Genomic DNA, 18,548 nt, shown 5'->3' with positions numbered 1-18,548 from the left:
TCACTTTTTCCATTTTTAATTAAATTTAAACATGCGTTATTCTTTAAAATTTAAAATGTCACAATAATAATCAAAGCAACAGATTTAAAATGCCGAATTTGAAAATTATTTTAAATTTATAAAAAAATTAAATTTAAATTGGTGCTATCAAAACTTGTTTATACTAGCTAATTGAACTAGAGTAAAAGGAAATAAGTGATCTAACCAAAAATAATTAGGACATGTTTGAGTTGTCGTTTATTGTGCTGTACGTGTTTTTTTAGATTGATCGAATGAACAAATACAAAAGACATATATTTGACTCTTTTAAAAATGTCATTTTGAGGACTACTAACGATAATTCAATCATTAGTTTTTTGAATTAGAAATGTTGTAAAACTAATATGATCAACCATTTTTTATTAGTTTGGATGTATGTTTGGATTAAAGTTTACAAAATTCAATTTAAGTTAAACTTAGTTAGTAAGTTGATTTTACAAGAGAAATCCAAATTTTATTTTTACAAAAAAGAATTTTCATACAAGATTTTAATGTGCAAACATACTCTTTGGAGAGTAATTAAGCATGTCACAAAAATTGATTTTACTTTCTAAACCCCTCAAATAGAAAATCAAACAAAATGGTTAAATGGGTTCAAGTGAATGAGTGAAGGAATAGAACTGCTATGATTTTTTTCTTGAGATATAGCGTGATATTTTTTTATAACTTTTAAAGTATGAAATTTATAGATTATGATTTTTTAATATACACTAGTACTATTTATGTAATTTAACCGGTAATTTACTAATTCCAAGAGTAATTTCTCTGTCACCGAATTGATAATTACATTTTTAAAAAAAATAGTAACAAAAATATTTCCAAAATTAACATAACACCCAAAATTTTGAGTTGCGTCCCAAACATTGGGACCTAAAGGGGTTTAAACAAATCCAATCTCTCAATATAAAACCCAATGATCTCACTCTGTTTCTGATTTCTCAGTTCTCACTCGTTGTTTGTCCTTCGGTTCATCAGCGTGTGTCTCAGCCATGGCGTTTCCCTACATGGAAGCCGTTGTCGGTGAGCTATCTTCTCTTTCTCTATTGCCCCTTATGCAATTTTTCCGCCTCTCTTATTTTTCAACCTCAAAAATCATATATTTCAGCTACTGGGTCATGTTATTGTAAATAAAGTTTCTATCTTTCTATTTTATCCTTTCTAATCAATTTGCTAGTTTTTGAGTTTATCGTGTAATTCGACCCTTTTATTGGATTCTGGTGACGCGTTAATTGAAAGTGCTGTGGTTATTCATTTGAGGATTTTGAGTCCCCTCCTCCCCCTTTTTACTTGCCCTAGCATTGCCATTGAATAACATGCATTTTGTGTTCTTGTTGTATTATGTATGGAGTTTTCTTTGAAAAATGTAACCCCTTTGGTTTCTGACCATTTACCAGTACAGGGAAGAGTAATGTTAATAGACAGGGTCTTTCTCTTTCTTTTTAGTTAATTATAACTTGAGGAGAAGAAACCTAGAGTTATAACTCAGTAGAATTATATATTTATGTTGTGATCCATGTAGCTGACCTCACCTAAGGCTTTGTTGTTGTTGTTGTTGTTGTTGTGGGGGTGGTGGTCATGGATGTGTTGTGGCCAGATGCGGGTGAAGCAGCATCTGAGATTTCACTGGTTGGAAAGAATAGTCCACTTATTTGGTTGTATGTGGTGTAGATAACTTGGGAGTAGAAAACATGATTGTTCTTATGCCTATACACTATGTCGTCAGGGGCATTTAAGCTAGGTTTATTAATTGCTTGATCTTGTGTTGGTTCTTCATAATATCGCATATTTATTAAAACATAGCTGGCTTGCCTCAATGACATGGTGTGTTTGGTAGTATGAACAACTCCATAAGTATGTCAAATTGGATGGATGTAATGGAACATGTTTGGCAGTGATTCATGATGTTACACAGCTCTTTTATTGTGGAAACTTTTGTATGTTGCTGAAGTAGTAAACGGTTGTAACTAAGTGCAAAGATATAAATTAGGGAGAAAAACAGACAACAACAACAAAGCCTTATCCCACTAGGGTTTGGTTTGATGTATATGTGACAAACTATAGGCCTACCTACACAGAGGCAAAAGTGAAACTGATGAAATGAATATTATGAGGAGTAGCTGCTCAAATCTGAAACCCAAATCTTGATGCATGATGCATCTTAATACTCACTGCTGCTGGGATTCAATAGAAAACCCTACAACCATTGGTCTAGTCCCTTTGCTAATACCACTATTCCCCATGATTTTGTTGTGTCATTTGGTTTGACCCAGTTTTGACTGTCCAATATTGTTTTCTTATACTTTTTTGTTGTATTTCACTGCTTAGTCCCTTCAAAATTGAAAATAAAATATAGGATTTAACTGTTTCATGTTTTCTTATGATCTATTTTCAGGGTTTATGATATTAATGTACATATTTGAAACTTACTTGGATGTGCGGCAACATAGTGCCCTCAAACTTCCTACTCTTCCAAAGACTTTAGAAGGAGTTATCAGCCAAGAGAAATTTGAGAAATCTAGAGCCTATAGTCTTGATAAAAGGTTTGTTCTTGAATTTATGTGAATTTCTTTCATTGGATGATGTTATCTTATTCTCAAGGTTGCTTCTGGTATTTCTTTTTCTTCATAATTGTGTATTTCTGTTATTGTATCTTGTTAGCATTTTTACAAATGCCTTTTTTTTTGTTCAGCCACTTCCATTTTGTTCACGAGTTTGTGACAATAGTGATAGACTCTACAATTTTGTACTTCGGAGTATTGCCCTGGTTTTGGAAGGTGAGATTTTGGTGTGGTATTTATGAAGTACGAACCCTTCTTTGCCAATTGTAAAATTGCTATTTGATGTCTATTGATTACAGATATCAGGAGATTTTATGACAATAGCCAGTCTCAATGCTGAGAATGAAATACTGCATACCCTTGCCTTTTTAGCTGGGGTGATGATTTGGTCACAGGTGTGTTTTTGACACTTTTTATTACTAGAGAATATAGTAATTTTTGGGTGTATTATGCATAATTGAGACCACCAGTTTTATTTACTCCATGTTCAACTTCACTGGGACCAACTTGAATGCTTTGTTATTTATTATTCTCCTCTATCTCTTTTTGATATCCTGTGCTGAAGCATTACTTTTTGGAATATTTTTTTCTTTTTTATTACTTTTTGGGTTTTGGAAGATGATGGTAATGCTTTTTGTTGCTTCTGATAACTGTGCATTTGAATTATCAATCTTAATGTCTACATTTTAATAAACTTTATTGTGTGACTACCTATTGTGCAGATAACTGATTTGCCCTTTTCTCTGTACTCAACTTTTGTGATTGAGGCCCGTCATGGTTTTAACAAGGTTCGTATTCTTCCTTCAAATTCAACCATCCATCTATTATTTCATTCATGTTTTTAGTTCACTCCTTTTATTTTGATTTGACGTCTCATTTTGTAATATTGTTTTTCTGTTGTAAAATTCGTATTTTTGTATCCTACTATCCTTACGTTTTTATCTTCTATTATACAGCAAACACCATGGTTATTCTTTAGGGACATGATTAAAGGAATTTTCCTTTCTGTAATAATTGGTCCACCTATAGTGGCTGCAATAATTGTAATAGTACAGGTAAAATCTTCTGCTATTTAAAATAACTAGCACTTTAAAAACTTAGCTTGATATTTGGATTTTCTAGCTGCTCTTGTTTTAGAGTTATTTTTGACTTTGATTTTCTATTTTAATGTTCATGTGAATTTTGGCAGAAAGGAGGTCCATACTTGGCCATCTATCTTTGGGCTTTTACATTTGGTCTTTCTATTGTGATGATGACCCTTTATCCAGTACTAATAGCTCCACTCTTCAATAAGTTTACTCCAGTAAGAATTTCTTAACATATAATATTTTAAAAAAATTCATATACCATATTTGTTTATTTTAGTTTTGGGATAATTACATTGAATTCTTCCAAGGTTAGCACTAATTACACTCGGACTCTCCTCTTTTGGTTATGGGGCTGAGAAGGAGGTTTCAGGAGAGGTCAAATACTCAAGTTGGTAGAGGTTGGTGCAGGCAGTGGAGGTGTGGGGATGGGAGGATTTAGAGCTTGGCTTGGATGAGGAACAGTCCATCTTGGTTTTTGGGAGAAGCATCCCAGAGGAAGGGCACAATAGTCTTGTTTTGTATTTTTAATTTTGAAAAAACTAGAAAAAAATTAAAAGTCACGTGTTTGTTTTTGTGTTAATGCTTTAACAGACCAATAACTGCTGGGTTAAAGCTGTAATCATAATTATCAAATTAATGGAGTTGGGTTGGGTGGATGTAAGCAAAGTGAGTATAGTTGTGATTAGTGCAAATCGAAGGGGAGATCAGTGTACTTTTTCCTGCTATTTTTGGTTACACTTTAATTCTTTATCTTTGCACTCATGATATAATTGGTAACTAGCTTCCAGATGGTCAACTCAGGGAGAAAATTGAGAAACTTGCTTCCTCCCTCAACTATCCGTTAAAGAAACTATTTGTTGTCGATGGATCCACAAGATCAAGTCACAGCAATGTAAGGAATATTGATCTCCTCTAAATTCAAATCCAATACGGTTACACTTCATTATACTATGCTTATTTTAATCTCAAATAGATTAACTTTAACTTTATTTGTATTCTTCATTATTCCCCCTCCTTTGAGATCAAGTAAATCTTGAGATTGTTTTTTTTCTCCCCTATCTGCATGCATGCTGAGGATTCAAATATGTAGAATTTTGTCACCCACCAGAACAGTTTGATTTTTTATGAAATGCTAACCCCTGTTAATTTTCTTCTGTTGTTTGTTTTCTTTTCTTGGCCTTGTTGTTAAAAAGTGTAGCTGTCATTTTATCTTTTATTTTTAATCCCTTGAGATGATTATAATTTAGCAGTGAATAGCAGTGATGTGTCCTCACAGTCACAGATTTATCTATGTTGGCCAATAGTAATATATAATAAACTATTTTGATAAACTTTTTAGTATGGCATTGTTTTGAAGACTGCTCCTTCCCTTGCAACCCAAATTTAAAAGGGGATATGGATATCTTTATATTAAAATACATTTATTTCTTTTATACGACTTTTATATGGGTGTTGATAGATCAAAGCTGAATAACAGTGGAATAGGTTACAGAATAGAAAGCACGTATACAGCAGGAAGTCATGTACTTATAGGATTTTGTTTTAATTTAGATTACATGCTCAAATTTTATCATACTTCTGTTTATGGAATAACAGGATTGCTTTTGACATCACTCTGTTATGGAGTGGTTTACCAAGCTCATGGTTTTTCAATATTGAGTTGCTTAGGGTACATTGTCTTGAAAAAACTCATGAAGATGGCTTATTAGGGCTGCTGTTTATTTTTGTGTCTTATAATATTTAGTTGGATGTGATCACTCTTTCAAATTTGCACAACTTTTCTTTATTTGAAATTTCTTATGTTGTAAAAAATAAAGTATAGAAAATAGTCTTTCATGTCATATTTTTATCTTCAGTTTGTAAATTTGCTTGAAATAATTTCTATATATATTGCAGGCCTATATGTATGGATTCTTCAAGAACAAGAGGATTGTGCTTTATGACACATTAATTCAACAGGTTAAGAATTACTAATAACTGTAGAAATTTATTTTGTCTTTCAGGTTGTTATACATCTCGTGTTTTAACCTTATGGAAGAGCTTTATTTCTATAAAATTCATTATATTCTCTCAAGCTGCTTCTTTTTAAAAAATAAATAAATCTTGAGTGAATCTTTGCAAATGTTTGTACCATTCTCCCTCTCCCTGCTTTCATTCAATGAGATGCTACCTGCATGTAAAATTTCTATTTTGTAGGCTAGACTAGGGTTGGTTTGTAGTCAAAGCTTATGTTCAAATTGATTGAGGTGATTGAATTTGTTGTTCCACATTTAACTTTTACTGAATTAATGAATATCCCATGTAATGGTTTCCTTGCTTATTACTTTCTGATATATTTTTCATTTCATATATGTGCTGCTTCTCTTTAAAGTTTAAAATATTAGAGTGTACGTACTATGTAGCAATAGGATCTAAAATTTCAATTTTTTTATAACTCAAAAACAACCATAATTGGCAAAACATGCATCAATCCTAGCTCTGATAACAATTGATGGAAAATTAAGAAACAAATTGATGCACAGTTATAGCATGTTTATAACTAATAACAATAAGAGGGTTAGAGAATGTGTACCTAAAGAGATGAAATTGATCCTTATTATCTCAATTGAATCATGAATACCGAATGAGGGAGAATATATTAGTAGTTTATGGTGAGTGTCAGAGTGTCTATATCAAATACTAAATTTGAGAAATGTGGTTTAGTTATGAGTTATCCTTACTTATCAAATGATGTTATACAGTGCAAAGACGATGAGGAGATTGTTGCTGTTATTGCCCATGAGTTGGGACACTGGAAGCTCAACCATACTGTGTACACGTTTGTTGCTATGCAGGTTTGTGTAATAGCATTCCTGAACTGAAAGTGAATACCAGATTGCCTCTATATTGATTATTCATGATAATGGAATATTTGTGGTTTACTTTGTGAAGCCGTTTAGCTTGACATCATTAAGACCTTGTTACTATTGCATTTGATGATGTAACTCTGTAAACAATGCCTAATAGTTATATCATCAAATGCATCTCTCATAGTTACATTCAATTATAATTAAATGTTTAATGGAAAAGGCATTGCAATATTTTGACTGAGATTATTTGTAACACTTTGATATATTGTTGTAGATTCTTACACTTCTACAATTTGGAGGATATACACTGGTGCGAAATTCAACTGATCTGTATCGAAGCTTTGGGTTTGATACCCAGCCAGTCCTCATTGGGCTCATCATATTTCAGGTACATTTCAAAATATGGTCTTTCCATCTAAATAAAAAATGTTTGCTGGATTTCTGTTGGATGTACATCTTGCTGCATGGGAATATTTCTGAGTTGTGCCTTGATGACCGGGTTGGTCGTGGGTTTGAATATGGAAACAACCTCTTTGTATATGCAAGGGTAAGGTTGCGTAAATGACCCTTCCCCGTACTTCGCATAGCAAGGAACCTTCGGGCACTGGAGTACGTTAGTATATTACTGGTCCATCCCTATTGTGGGCATTAGCTCAATTTAATGGTTTTGACTTATATTCTCCTGTTCAATTGTTTTAATTTTAGAGCTTTGTATCATTGCATTGGTCATTCAAACATCTCAAAATGTTCATGCAAGGGGCATAGTCTGTTGCATTATACATATCTACATAGCAAAATGCTATGCTAGCATTGGAAACATCCAGAATTGGGCTTTTGAGAACCATGTTTAGTTACTAACTTTTAAACTCATTTAGAATAAGAGGTTTATTTGACTTCTTTAAATTTGATCTTTGCTATCGGGTGCCTTAAAACACTACTTTCATGAAGTCACTAGGAGTGATATTTAGGTTGTTTGCACAAATCCAAAGTTTGAGCCTCCATGCCATTATTCTTTTATAGTTCCATGGAAGATTTTATCTACAAAGCACTTAAAATCCTTTCACCTGGATTTATTTGCAGCATACTGTAATCCCACTTCAGCAATTGGTCAGCTTTGGTCTGAACCTTGTCAGCCGATCATTTGAATTTCAGGTTACTTTCCTTTTCTTCTCCTTTCATCTCTTTTTGTTGGAGTGAAGATGGATTCGTGGAAAATAGCAATGTATTCTGTTTACACATTATTCTGGCCAAATACGTGGCCATTTTCACCTGCCCTTTTTAACTCCAACTGAGGCCGGCATAGACTTGATCTCCTATGTTTGTGCTGTGCATCTCCTTTTGACTTTCTTTATGTTTGTCATCCTATGCAGGCTGATGGCTTTGCTAAGAAGCTTGGATATGCATCTGGACTACGCGGTGGTCTTGTGAAACTACAGGTGACATTTATTATCTGTGCTTTTATACTATTATTTTCCTGGTTTGACAGGCCTTATTTGAATAAATTTCACAGTAAATGCTTAGTATTAGAAGAAAATAAAAAGGCAAAATGAGATAAATTTCATCCACATGTTAAAAATCAACCTATGCATTTAAACTTTTAAAAGTTCTCATACCTAATTTCTCTAAAAGTTGAGATGCACAAATTTATTTTGCTTTTTATTTTTTTCTCCTGTAAGTGCTTGCTAAAATGTTTGTCTAGTAGGGTCATAGTTTTATCTAACTACATCGATGCAACCAATTATCAGTGAATTGGTTGCTTTGTGGATGTATTTTCAATTTTCACTTTTTATTCTTCCTCATGCTATTATGTGCAAGGAGATTTTGTTCCTGGTGATGGGAAGTAAAGTGATTTATACCTGCATTTTCAGGAGGAGAATCTTTCAGCTATGAATACAGATCCTTGGTACTCTGCTTATCACTATTCTCATCCTCCCCTTGTTGAAAGATTGGCCGCGCTGGACGAACCGGATAAGAAAGAAGACTAAGCAAGCAACTTAAAGATGAAGAGCAGCTAAAATTGGTTGTACCCTAATTTGCTATGATTGAGTGCTGCAATAGCTGTAATATCTCAAAAGGTGACATGTTTATGTAGCTTAGGTTTCAGTGATCATGTTTTGGTCCAGGAAGATTAGATTACAAGAGTGAAGGGAAATAGGGACAAAGCAAAAACATAGTTTTACGTATCTCTAGATGGCATTTTATAACTCTTGTGCATAATGTTTTATTACTCTGCTTTGGTTTATGTCCCACTTTTGTTTTTGTTGATTATCTTTCTTTCATACTACATTTAAAAATGTTGCTTTTGGCGAAGGTAATAGATTAAGAGTAAAATACATTCTCTTTCACGTCATGAATGAATGTTTAAACTTCAAATTACAAAGTAATTTTTTTTATCCATAAATGACTATTAAACATTCATCTTAATATATGAATGTTTAGTTTACATACTCATTTATGGATAAAAGAGTTACATATTCATTTCTATTTTAAATTCCTTCTTATGAGATATTAGTGTTGTGTATTTAGTATAAGTACGCCTTTTAAAGACAATTTTTTTTTCAATCTCTTCGCATTGTGCAACTTTAGAATTATTGATAACTAATTTTGAATATCTACTCTCAACTGGCTTTAGAAATTAAATGAAATTTTTATTTTATGTTTTTAGAATAGTTTGGTGAGGGTGAGCCCTAGTGCAGCGGTAAAGTTGTGTCTTGGTGACTTGTTGGTCATGGGTTCGAATCCGGAAACAGCCTCTTTGCATATGCAAGGGTAAGGCTGCGTACAACATCCCTCCCCCATACCTTCGCATAGCGAAGAGCCTCTGGGCAATGGGGTACGAAGTCTTTTTTTTTTTTAGAATAGTTTGGTTTCAATTTTTTTATACTTTTTTACTTTCTACTCTTTTTTGGGAAGTTTTTACTTTATTTTTTGTTTTCTACTCCTTTTTAGAAATATGATTAAATTTTATTTTTAATTGTAGAGATGTCTTGAAAACTATTAAGTCAATTCTGACATCGAAGAATCTTTTGTTTCAACCTAAGTGCAATATTTTTTCCTAGTAACATTTAGATATTTGATCTTAAACAAGCATTATAAAAAATTAGCATAAAAAATACAAAATATATTACATGAATGATTGTAGTGTAACGAAAGAGTATAATAAAATTTGGAATCTCTTTAGCAATTAACGCCATATCAATGCTAATTAAATCTTTCCTCTGATAAATGCTAAAAGTGTATAGCATTCTGTGTGTGTGGTAAAAAATTTAGTTCATGGGAAGAGGATTTGCTTTGGAACATGGATTATAGGCACTCTTGTAGGTAAAACAATTGAAGTAGTAAACACCATGAAACACCATGATTAGGAGGAAGATTAATTTTATGTGACTGCATAAAATTAGGTTTGTAGGAGAAAGGAAAGAGAATTAGACACGGTAGGTTTTAAGTTGTTGTAAATTGCTAAAAACAAATAGGTTGGGTAAAATTGTCATTGAAAACTTCAAGTATTGGAAGAGTGATGTTGATAGGATTATAATTCTTAAGTTTGTAGTGGAAGGGGAGACTTAATGTAATTAGTGCATATTCAACCTTAGTTGGGGTTAGAAGAACACCATAAGATAAAATTTTAAGGATTTAGAAGTTTTATTTAAGGAATAACATTAGGGGGGAAAATTCTGAGAAGATCTAAATGGTCAATGTAGAAGAGATGAGAATGATGAGTGGTGGACATGCTAGTCATGATAAGATTAGGAATGAATGCACTAAGGAAGAAGTTGAGATAACTCCTGTTATAGAAAACATGGCCTATGTGATTTGATTTGTGCATGCGTGGAGAATACTTAATACTTTTTTTTTTCTTTAGCTCCTGTTATAATATTTTATAAAAATATTAAATATATCATGATTTTAACACAAACCATACTATAAGACTCTCTTTAAGACTTTTCTGAGATCCTAACCATCCTAATGCGGACAAGACATTAATAAAAAATATAAAAAAATAAACTTAATATCTACCATTATTAATTTCTTGATTTATAATGTTAAATTAATAAAATAAATAGTATAATAAATAAATTAATAAAATAAATAGTATAAAATAACTCACACACACACACATATATATATATATATATATATATATATATATATATATATATATCTTATTTTTATATAATTTTTCATCAATTGTTATGATATATAGACTAACTATGTTTTGTGTATTATTAGAAGATTTATTTATTTATTTATTTATAAATTTAATTATTAATAATATTATATTATAAACATAAATATGTTATATATAATTCTTATTAAACTTGATGACTTTTGTTATTATTATATTTGATGTGTTTGTTTATTTTTATTGTGAGTGTTGTTTGATTTTATTGTGTTTGTGAGAAAAAAATATTTTAAAACTTGAATTTTTTTTTATAAAAGTTATAAACACATGTATTTCTTTCTTGTATAATTTGAAATAAAAAATAATTTTAACTTTAGTTACAAAACTAATAAATAATTTTATAAAAGATTATTTATCAAATATTTTTTTAGAACTTAGATATTTAAATAATTAAAGTATAAAAAAATTCAGTCTCCTTTAATGGTTAAATAATTAAAGTATAAAATTTAGCTTTTAAGATCATAGTTAGTCTAACATTCTTAATTTAATTATTATACTATTTATTTTATTAATTTAACGTTATAAATCAAGACATTGATAATGATAGATGTTATGTTTATTTTTTATTATTTTATATATTTTTATGTTACAATATTTATTTTAATCATTGTAACACTTATAGTATTTAATTTATTATTTTAACATTATATTTTATCTATTATTATTTGAATAGTTTTACAATGGAAACTTCGTTTTCTCTAGGCATGGCAACGGGTCCGAACCTGTGAGGCCCGCCCCAGACCCATCCCGATTTTGACGGGAAAATTGGAGTTGATCGAGGTCGGGGTTGGGGTCAAGTTTTCCCCGATAACCAAATTCGAGTTTGGGATCGAGAATGAGATTCTTAATATCCACCCCGAACCCGTAGCCGAACCGCTAATTATTAATATATATAACACATTGAAATATGAAATTGGGGCGGAACGAGGAAAACCCGACCCATCAAAGACAGGGATGGAGTATAAATATACACCCCGGTCGATTTCTAGGGTGGGGGCCCAGAGAGAAATGGGGAGTCGGGGGCGGGGTGGGGTAAACAAAACCCGACCCGACCCGACCCTTCCCGTTGCCATGCCTAGTTTTCCCCTCTCCTTTCTTCTCCCCCTCCCCTCCACTAGAAAGGCATTTGATTAACCCGTCAACCCATTCGAACCCACCCGTTTTGGACATCTTGACCGGTTGGAAAAAACTGCACACCGCGCATCCCCTTTCTTCACTTCTTCATGCTTCGACTCTTCTGCGCCTTACCTCCGCCGTCGTCTGAGTCGCGCCGCCGTGACGCCGATTGGCTTCGCCGGATTTCTCCTATGTTCGCCTGACGAGACAGAGTGAATCCTGAATCGCACTTCGAACGTGTTCTCTTCGACATCTTCACTTAAGCCTTCGATTTGTGTACACAATCTCTTCTCTAACTTTTTCTTCTTTCCAAATTTCTTAGAAGACGCTGTAAAGGAATACCCATTGTTGCTTTGTTTTTTAGCAGATAAGATGCTTCCGAGGGCATTATTGGCCAAATTCGTTCTCAAACCCTCCACTGTTGTTTCTCCATTCCAGTTCAATCAGCAGGCATGTTGTTGTGCTTTTACAGTATTACCCTTGTCTTGTTTCGACATCCATGCTTATTATCTCAATCTAGGGTTTGGAATTTTTTTTGCAGAGAGCATTGCATAGTAGGAACAAGAAAGCCTTGGAGTTCATTGCAAAAGGCTGGAATGCTTTGAAGGAGGTTGATAGAGTCATCGATTATTCCGATCCCAAGCATTCGGGCATTGTTTCTCTTCTCAGGGTAATGAAAATGCTTTCTCCACCTATTTTTGCTGCTATTTGTTTCTTTATTTGAGATTTGATGCATGAGAAGAAAAAGAGGACCTTTAGTTATTTGAGGTTCAATATTAGACAGCTAAGGAGAATTTCGAGCTTGCTTTGGAAGCTGATAATACCAATACCCATGCTAGGTATTGGTTGTCCAGATTGCATATGAAATACCCTGTTCCAGGAGCTAATAAAGCTGTGTAAGTCAATTCTTTCTCCGCATCATGCTCCATCAATAAATGTAGAATTACTGTACCATATGATTCTAATTCTATTGTTTCTTGGCTTAATTAAGTTTTTCATACCAGAAAAATAGGTCGTTTTCACATTACTATTTAACATTCATTCTTTTTCAACTAATACTTGAAAAACAAGCCTTATTTCTTTTAAGATAGAGTAAATTACACTAACCACCTTTGAGGTTTTGTGAAATTACACAAACACCCCAATGCCTTTTTAGGCTTTACAATAACCTCCCTTTAGGGGAGTCCGGTGGAATGTTTTTCAAACAATCAAGGGGGTTAGTGTAATGTATAACTCAAAAATTAAGGAGGGTTAGTGTAGGAGTAGAAAAAAGCAGAGGATGTTTGTGTAATGTCATGAAACCTCAGGGTAGACTGGACAGTTAGTGTAATTTACTCTTTAATTAACTTATTATGAAAGTCACTGTATGGAACTTATGATTCCCTACAAAATTGTTCTAGTTAAGCTACTTTCTGATGTGAACTCAACCAAGTAGCAATCCACAAGGAAGGGCCAAGTAAAAATCAGTCATGAAATGGAATGCCTCAATACATTATAAATCTCATTTTGTGTAGTATGATGATGCAGCTTTCTAAGATATTCTCTGTTGATTTTTTCCTTTTTAAAATCAATGACCTTCATGTCACTTTTGAGGTTTTATTATTTACTGTTCTTTTTATGCCATTTTTTAAACAGTTTCCATTGACTATGTGTAGTGTACCTGTCGGTTCACTGAGTAGCGATGACTAGTTTGAGTTCTTTTGTGCTTGGTTGTTTTTTCAAATCACATACAAATACTCTCAATCTATCAACCATGAATGCATAACCATATATTCCCTTTTCCCCATGTAAACAGAGGGGCAGCATTATTGGTAGAAGCAGCAGAAATGGGTGATCCTGAGGCACAGTATGCATTGGGTTGTCATCTAAGAGTTGAGGTGAGGGTACTCTAACCCTTATATTGTGATGACATCATTTATGTACATACAACCAACTTTGCAAACTGAGCTTATGATTGCAATAATTCGTTAATGCCTCCGTGAATCACTATTTGCAAATTTAAGATTCTGATTGTTTTTTGTGGTTAATAAATGAGATATTACCTTGGGGAGAGCGATGGTAGGCTAAAGTGCAGAAAGAAATGGCCTGGCCGTGATCTTTTGTATTCATAATGGTGAATTGATAATAGTTCCTTGATTCTTTGGTTGCCTGATTATGAAGCACATATACTTTAATTTACATCACGTATCTATATCCGTTACATATTCAATACCGATACTAATACTCTTAAATACTCCACCTAGATACTTGACTGATACGTATCTGTGAAGTATCCAAGCCTTTAAAAATAGTCGTGAAAACTCAATAGAGCTGCACATGAGACATAGAAGCATGTATGATATGGAAACATAAAAATATTGTCCCTTAATGAACCGAAATTAGTAATTGTCCTCTTTATGGATAATTTCAAGAAAGAAATGAGATTGATATTATTCCTATTTGTAGACAATAGGAGTTGATTTATGATGATTATAATTTTTATTTTTGTTTTTAGTAATGGCCAAGAAGTGTTATTAATTTGGATTTACAGTTACAATTATATATGTATTATGTTTTATGAACTTTTATACATATCTTAGATATCTAGATGTATATCTTATTTGTTATATATTTTTAGAGTAATTGTATTTCCATATCAGATATGTATTGTATTGGATTGGATACATGTATTGTATCTATGCATCATAGTTGTGCAATTCTATTAGATTTCGATGATGTACATATCATTGAATACTTTGGGAAGTATGGTGATCCAGAGAGAATTCTTTAGTTTTGTTTTACTATTTGTTTTTACAATATTTTTGGAGACAGAATGACTATGTCCAGTCTGATCAACAAGCTTTTTATTATTTGGAGAAAGCTGTGGACCAGGTACGTAACCCTATGGAAGGTGTTTTCTTACCATGATTTCAGCATGTCTATCTAAACCTTACTTGGGGTATGTTATGTTCTAGTTGCATCCAGGTGCTCTTTACCTTTTGGGTGCTGTATATTTGACAGGCGACTGTGTCAAGAAAGATATTGCTTCTGCATTGTGGTGTTTCCACAGAGCATCGGAAAAGGTAAATAGGAAATAAAATATACCAATTAATCAAATTTAAGTCATTGGTTTTCCGTAAAATGCTCGCACCCGGTTCTGCATTTCAGCATTGTTTTCTTTATGCTCTTTTTTCATTAGTCTGGTCAATTAGACTAGTTCAACATATGTTGGAATTTCGATATCATCTGGTTATGATTTATTTAGTTTGCACTTCCCCCTGAAGTGCATACCTCTTCTCTTGCCCACCCACCTTCACTGGAGATAACCACTTCACCTGTTTTCAGTCTCTATTAATGCTATGTTACTGTTTCCTTCACTTTTGTTATTTACCTGTATGTTTTGTGCAAGTCTTTATTTTTTTTATTGAAATTATGAATAGTCATTAACTTACTTGTCTTATGAGCATTAGAGCATCTACAATGTAGTTGCTTAACTACAATGCTTGAGTTGCTTAACAATTAAATATTATTTTGGTGTGCCACATGTGATTTTGGGTTGCTTAAAATTGGAAAGAGTTGCTTAACAATTAAATTGGAAAGATAGGAGAGAGAATATGGAGTGGGATGTTGGAGAAGATGGGATATTTGTGATTCCAGCAACTTGTTAATAGGAATTCCCATTAGAGGGAAAACTGATTGGGTTGCTTAAAATTGAGGTGGCATAAAGTGGGTTTCTTATATGGAGAGCACTGAAGATGCTCTTACACACACGTGACTGTATTTATTTTTTTAATATAGGATCATCCTATGTGCTATCCTGCTTTTCGCATTTTTCGGGTCGGCTGCTACGTGCCACTATTTGGAATTGATAACAAGGCAAAAGAGAATGCTTCATGAGCCATGAAGTGCAATGGAGTTTAATTGATTACTCGTGCTCTGATTTGCAGTAATTAAAATTTTGTTAGTTATATTTTTTCTTAATTTTGCTTTTAGAACTCACTGGTTTACTGAAGCTTGTGTTATTTAAATCAAGTGTCCTGTTGAGTTTGTCTTCTAAACTGGTGGACTATGTGGGAAATAGACCTTTTTTGAAAAAAATTATGAAGGTTCAGTTTGTATGGTGGCCTTCAAAGTTGGCATTTGTTCAGGAGTTAGGAGTTTCTAAGCACTGTTTATACTTAAAGATTTGTTGCTAGTGATCGGTGAGGAGGTAATATTGAAGACACAAATAAATGCAGATGTCTTTGCCCAATCATAATAAATGAATGATGAAACCTGCCATGCTGTTGTTTGCTGCAAATCTTTTGATGGCCAGCCCAAGACCGGATAAAAGGTGAGGTTTGTGTTAGGCAATCCACAATCAACGTAAAACTTTGTAGAAATGGATCGAACTAGGTGATGATGATGTTAATGCTAGGTTGTTGCCTGTAGACTGGAAGCAGTGCATTGTATGGCTGAAGTACATATGTCAAAGGAGTAAAGGAGTGACTGCATCCCTGCCTAGATGTAGTGAAAAATAAGCAGGGGCTTACATGTGTGTGTGGTAAAAAATTTAGTTCATGGGAAGAGGATTTGCTTTGGAACATGGAGTATAGGCACTCTTGTAGGTAAAACAATTGAAGTAGTAAACACCATGAAACACCATGATTAGTAGGAAGATTAATTTTATGTGACTGCATAAAATTAAGTTTGTAGGAGAAAGGAAAGAGAATTAGACACTGTAGGTTTTAAGTTGTTGTACATTGCTAAAAACAAATAGGCTGGGTAAAATTGTCATTGAAAACTTCAAGTATTGGAAGAGTGATGTTGATAGGATTATAGTTCTTAAGTTTGTAGTGGAAGGGGAGATTTAATGTAATTAGTGCATATTCAACCTTAGTTGGGGTTAGAAGAGCACCATAAGATAAAATTTTAAGGATTTAGAAGCTTTATTCAAGGAATAACATTAGGGGAAAAGATTCTGAGAAGATCTAAATGGTCAATGTAGAAGTGATGAGAATGTTGCAGTTGATGAGTGGTGGACATGCTAGTCATGATAAGATTAGGAATGAATGCACTAGGGAAGAAGTTGAGATAGCTCTTGTTATAGAAAACATGGCCTATGTGATTTGATTTGGGCATGTGTGGAGAATACTTAATACTTTTTTTTTCTTTAGCTCCTGTTATAGAATACTTAATACTTATAACCCCCTATAAGGACAGTAGATCAGAAGAGTAGCTGAATAGCTAGCAGTGGGAAGACTGAGAAAAACTATAGGCAGAACATTAAATAAAAATTTAGAAGTCCATAATTTGTCTATACTCTATAGACGTGATGTATGACAGAACATTGTGGCTTTCGTTGACCCGCATAGCCAACTCCATCTACTGGGAAAACACTTGGTTTTTATATGAATGATGGAGGATTGGAGGGAAAGGGAACATTTTGTTGAATGTGTAGCTGTATATTAATAAGTATTAATTTCTCATATTTAATGAATGACTGCATTTAATCTTGCCTTGTGAAATTTTTTATTATGAGAAAAAAAGTTTGCACCTAGATATATGGTCCTTGAAAATTTTATGGCCCAGTTAATCTACAAGCGTTCAACCTAATAGGTTTATTGCCGTTTTGTCATTTGCATGTGTAAACAATATAAATATTTAGCTGCTTGTGTAAAGAGTATGCCTTGGTTCTAAATTTTACTCCCCTTAAACATGTAGGGCCATGCTGGGGCTGCTATAGCATATGGATCTCTTCTTCTTAAAGGTAAGCTTTTCATTCTATGTTCTCCACTTTCACCTAATTATGTGGTATATCATTGTTATAGGCAACATTATTATGGTCTTAGTAAGTTCATGATTGGCAACTATAGGCATCTTTAGCTCTACTACTCGTAATGTCTTCCACGGAATGGTTGAAATTGAAATTGATCTGGTGTGAAGACAAACTAGATTCTAAATTTTTATTAGTACATTGGATACTACTACTGATATGTGGGTGGGTACGTGTGAAGAACAAAATACCATTGACAATTGATCTGCATACTCAAGAGATGATTTGCCAAAACATATCTATAGTGGCAAACTGACAAGTCACGATGATGAATGAGAAAGATGCATTGCCCTTGAGATGAAGTACCTAACAACCTGTTTGTTTGCATTTTAATCGTGGCTGCCACACTTTGAAAGCAAGGAAGATATTCATATTACTTCCTTAATAAGGTGATTTCGTGGTTGGGGGGCAGGGCATAAGGGTTGGAGCGATAAGGAGATCATGGATTTAATCTTCTCACTGACGTAACATACTAATTTGAAGATTAAAAGATAATTAGCTTCACCTCACTTGAATGTCTCCCAGCTGGGTCTGGTGGCTTGCATTGTACATAGCTTTTTTTATCCTGTTTAGTGTTTGGTACTAATAAAAGAAATTATTGTGCCTCAGGTGTTGAGGTTCCAGAATCGGTAATAAAGTTCAGTTTGACGAGAGGTGCTGCAGCTCATAGACGGGGGAGGAATAAGGGAGCTCTTGCAATTGATCCAGTAGAGATGGCAAGAGAAAAGTTTCAGATAGCGGCAAAAGCAGGGTGTGAGCTTGGATTCAAATGGCTTGCAAGGTTAGAGGAGGAAGAGAAACGGGCACTCACGGAGGAACATTGAGATGAAATTGAGAAGTGTAGTGTGCTTTTTTTCTCTCTTTTTTTTTTTTTTTTTGTAGCAGAATGCGATCTGAATTATATGATTTAGCTTGTCTGAA

General features: G+C 33.4%; 2 protein-coding genes across 3 annotated transcripts; both read left to right on the top strand.

The window, feature by feature from the left end:
- Nucleotides 1-897: 897 nt before the first annotated feature.
- LOC100818360 (CAAX prenyl protease 1 homolog) lies at nt 898-8,776 on the top strand. The gene is made up of 14 exons (XM_003552367.4): nt 898-1,059; nt 2,432-2,579; nt 2,729-2,813; nt 2,897-2,992; nt 3,320-3,385; nt 3,554-3,652; nt 3,787-3,900; nt 4,467-4,577; nt 5,582-5,644; nt 6,427-6,519; nt 6,809-6,922; nt 7,615-7,686; nt 7,905-7,970; nt 8,403-8,776. The coding sequence occupies exons 1-14, from the start codon at nt 1,029-1,031 to the stop codon at nt 8,517-8,519; spliced, it is 1,275 nt and encodes a 424-aa protein (XP_003552415.1). The 5' UTR covers nt 898-1,028; the 3' UTR covers nt 8,520-8,776.
- Nucleotides 8,777-11,714: 2,938 nt separating this feature from the next.
- LOC100817827 (uncharacterized) lies at nt 11,715-18,548 on the top strand. 2 transcript variants are annotated; one of them, XM_003552366.3, is made up of 9 exons: nt 11,715-12,109; nt 12,201-12,283; nt 12,375-12,503; nt 12,614-12,729; nt 13,629-13,710; nt 14,645-14,704; nt 14,788-14,895; nt 17,516-17,561; nt 18,237-18,548. In XM_003552366.3, the coding sequence occupies exons 2-9, from the start codon at nt 12,206-12,208 to the stop codon at nt 18,449-18,451; spliced, it is 834 nt and encodes a 277-aa protein (XP_003552414.1). In that variant the 5' UTR covers nt 11,715-12,109; nt 12,201-12,205; the 3' UTR covers nt 18,452-18,548. The 2 variants fall into 2 exon arrangements, with proteins under 2 accessions (XP_003552414.1, XP_006602822.1); XM_006602759.4 differs by having other exon boundaries at nt 12,198-12,283.

Source organism: Glycine max, chromosome 18, assembly GCF_000004515.6.
Source record: "Glycine max cultivar Williams 82 chromosome 18, Glycine_max_v4.0, whole genome shotgun sequence".
Taxonomy (NCBI): Eukaryota; Viridiplantae; Streptophyta; class Magnoliopsida; order Fabales; family Fabaceae; genus Glycine; species Glycine max.
The sequence above is the reverse complement of the archived record's forward strand: the minus strand, read 5'-3'. Positions and strand labels throughout refer to the sequence as shown.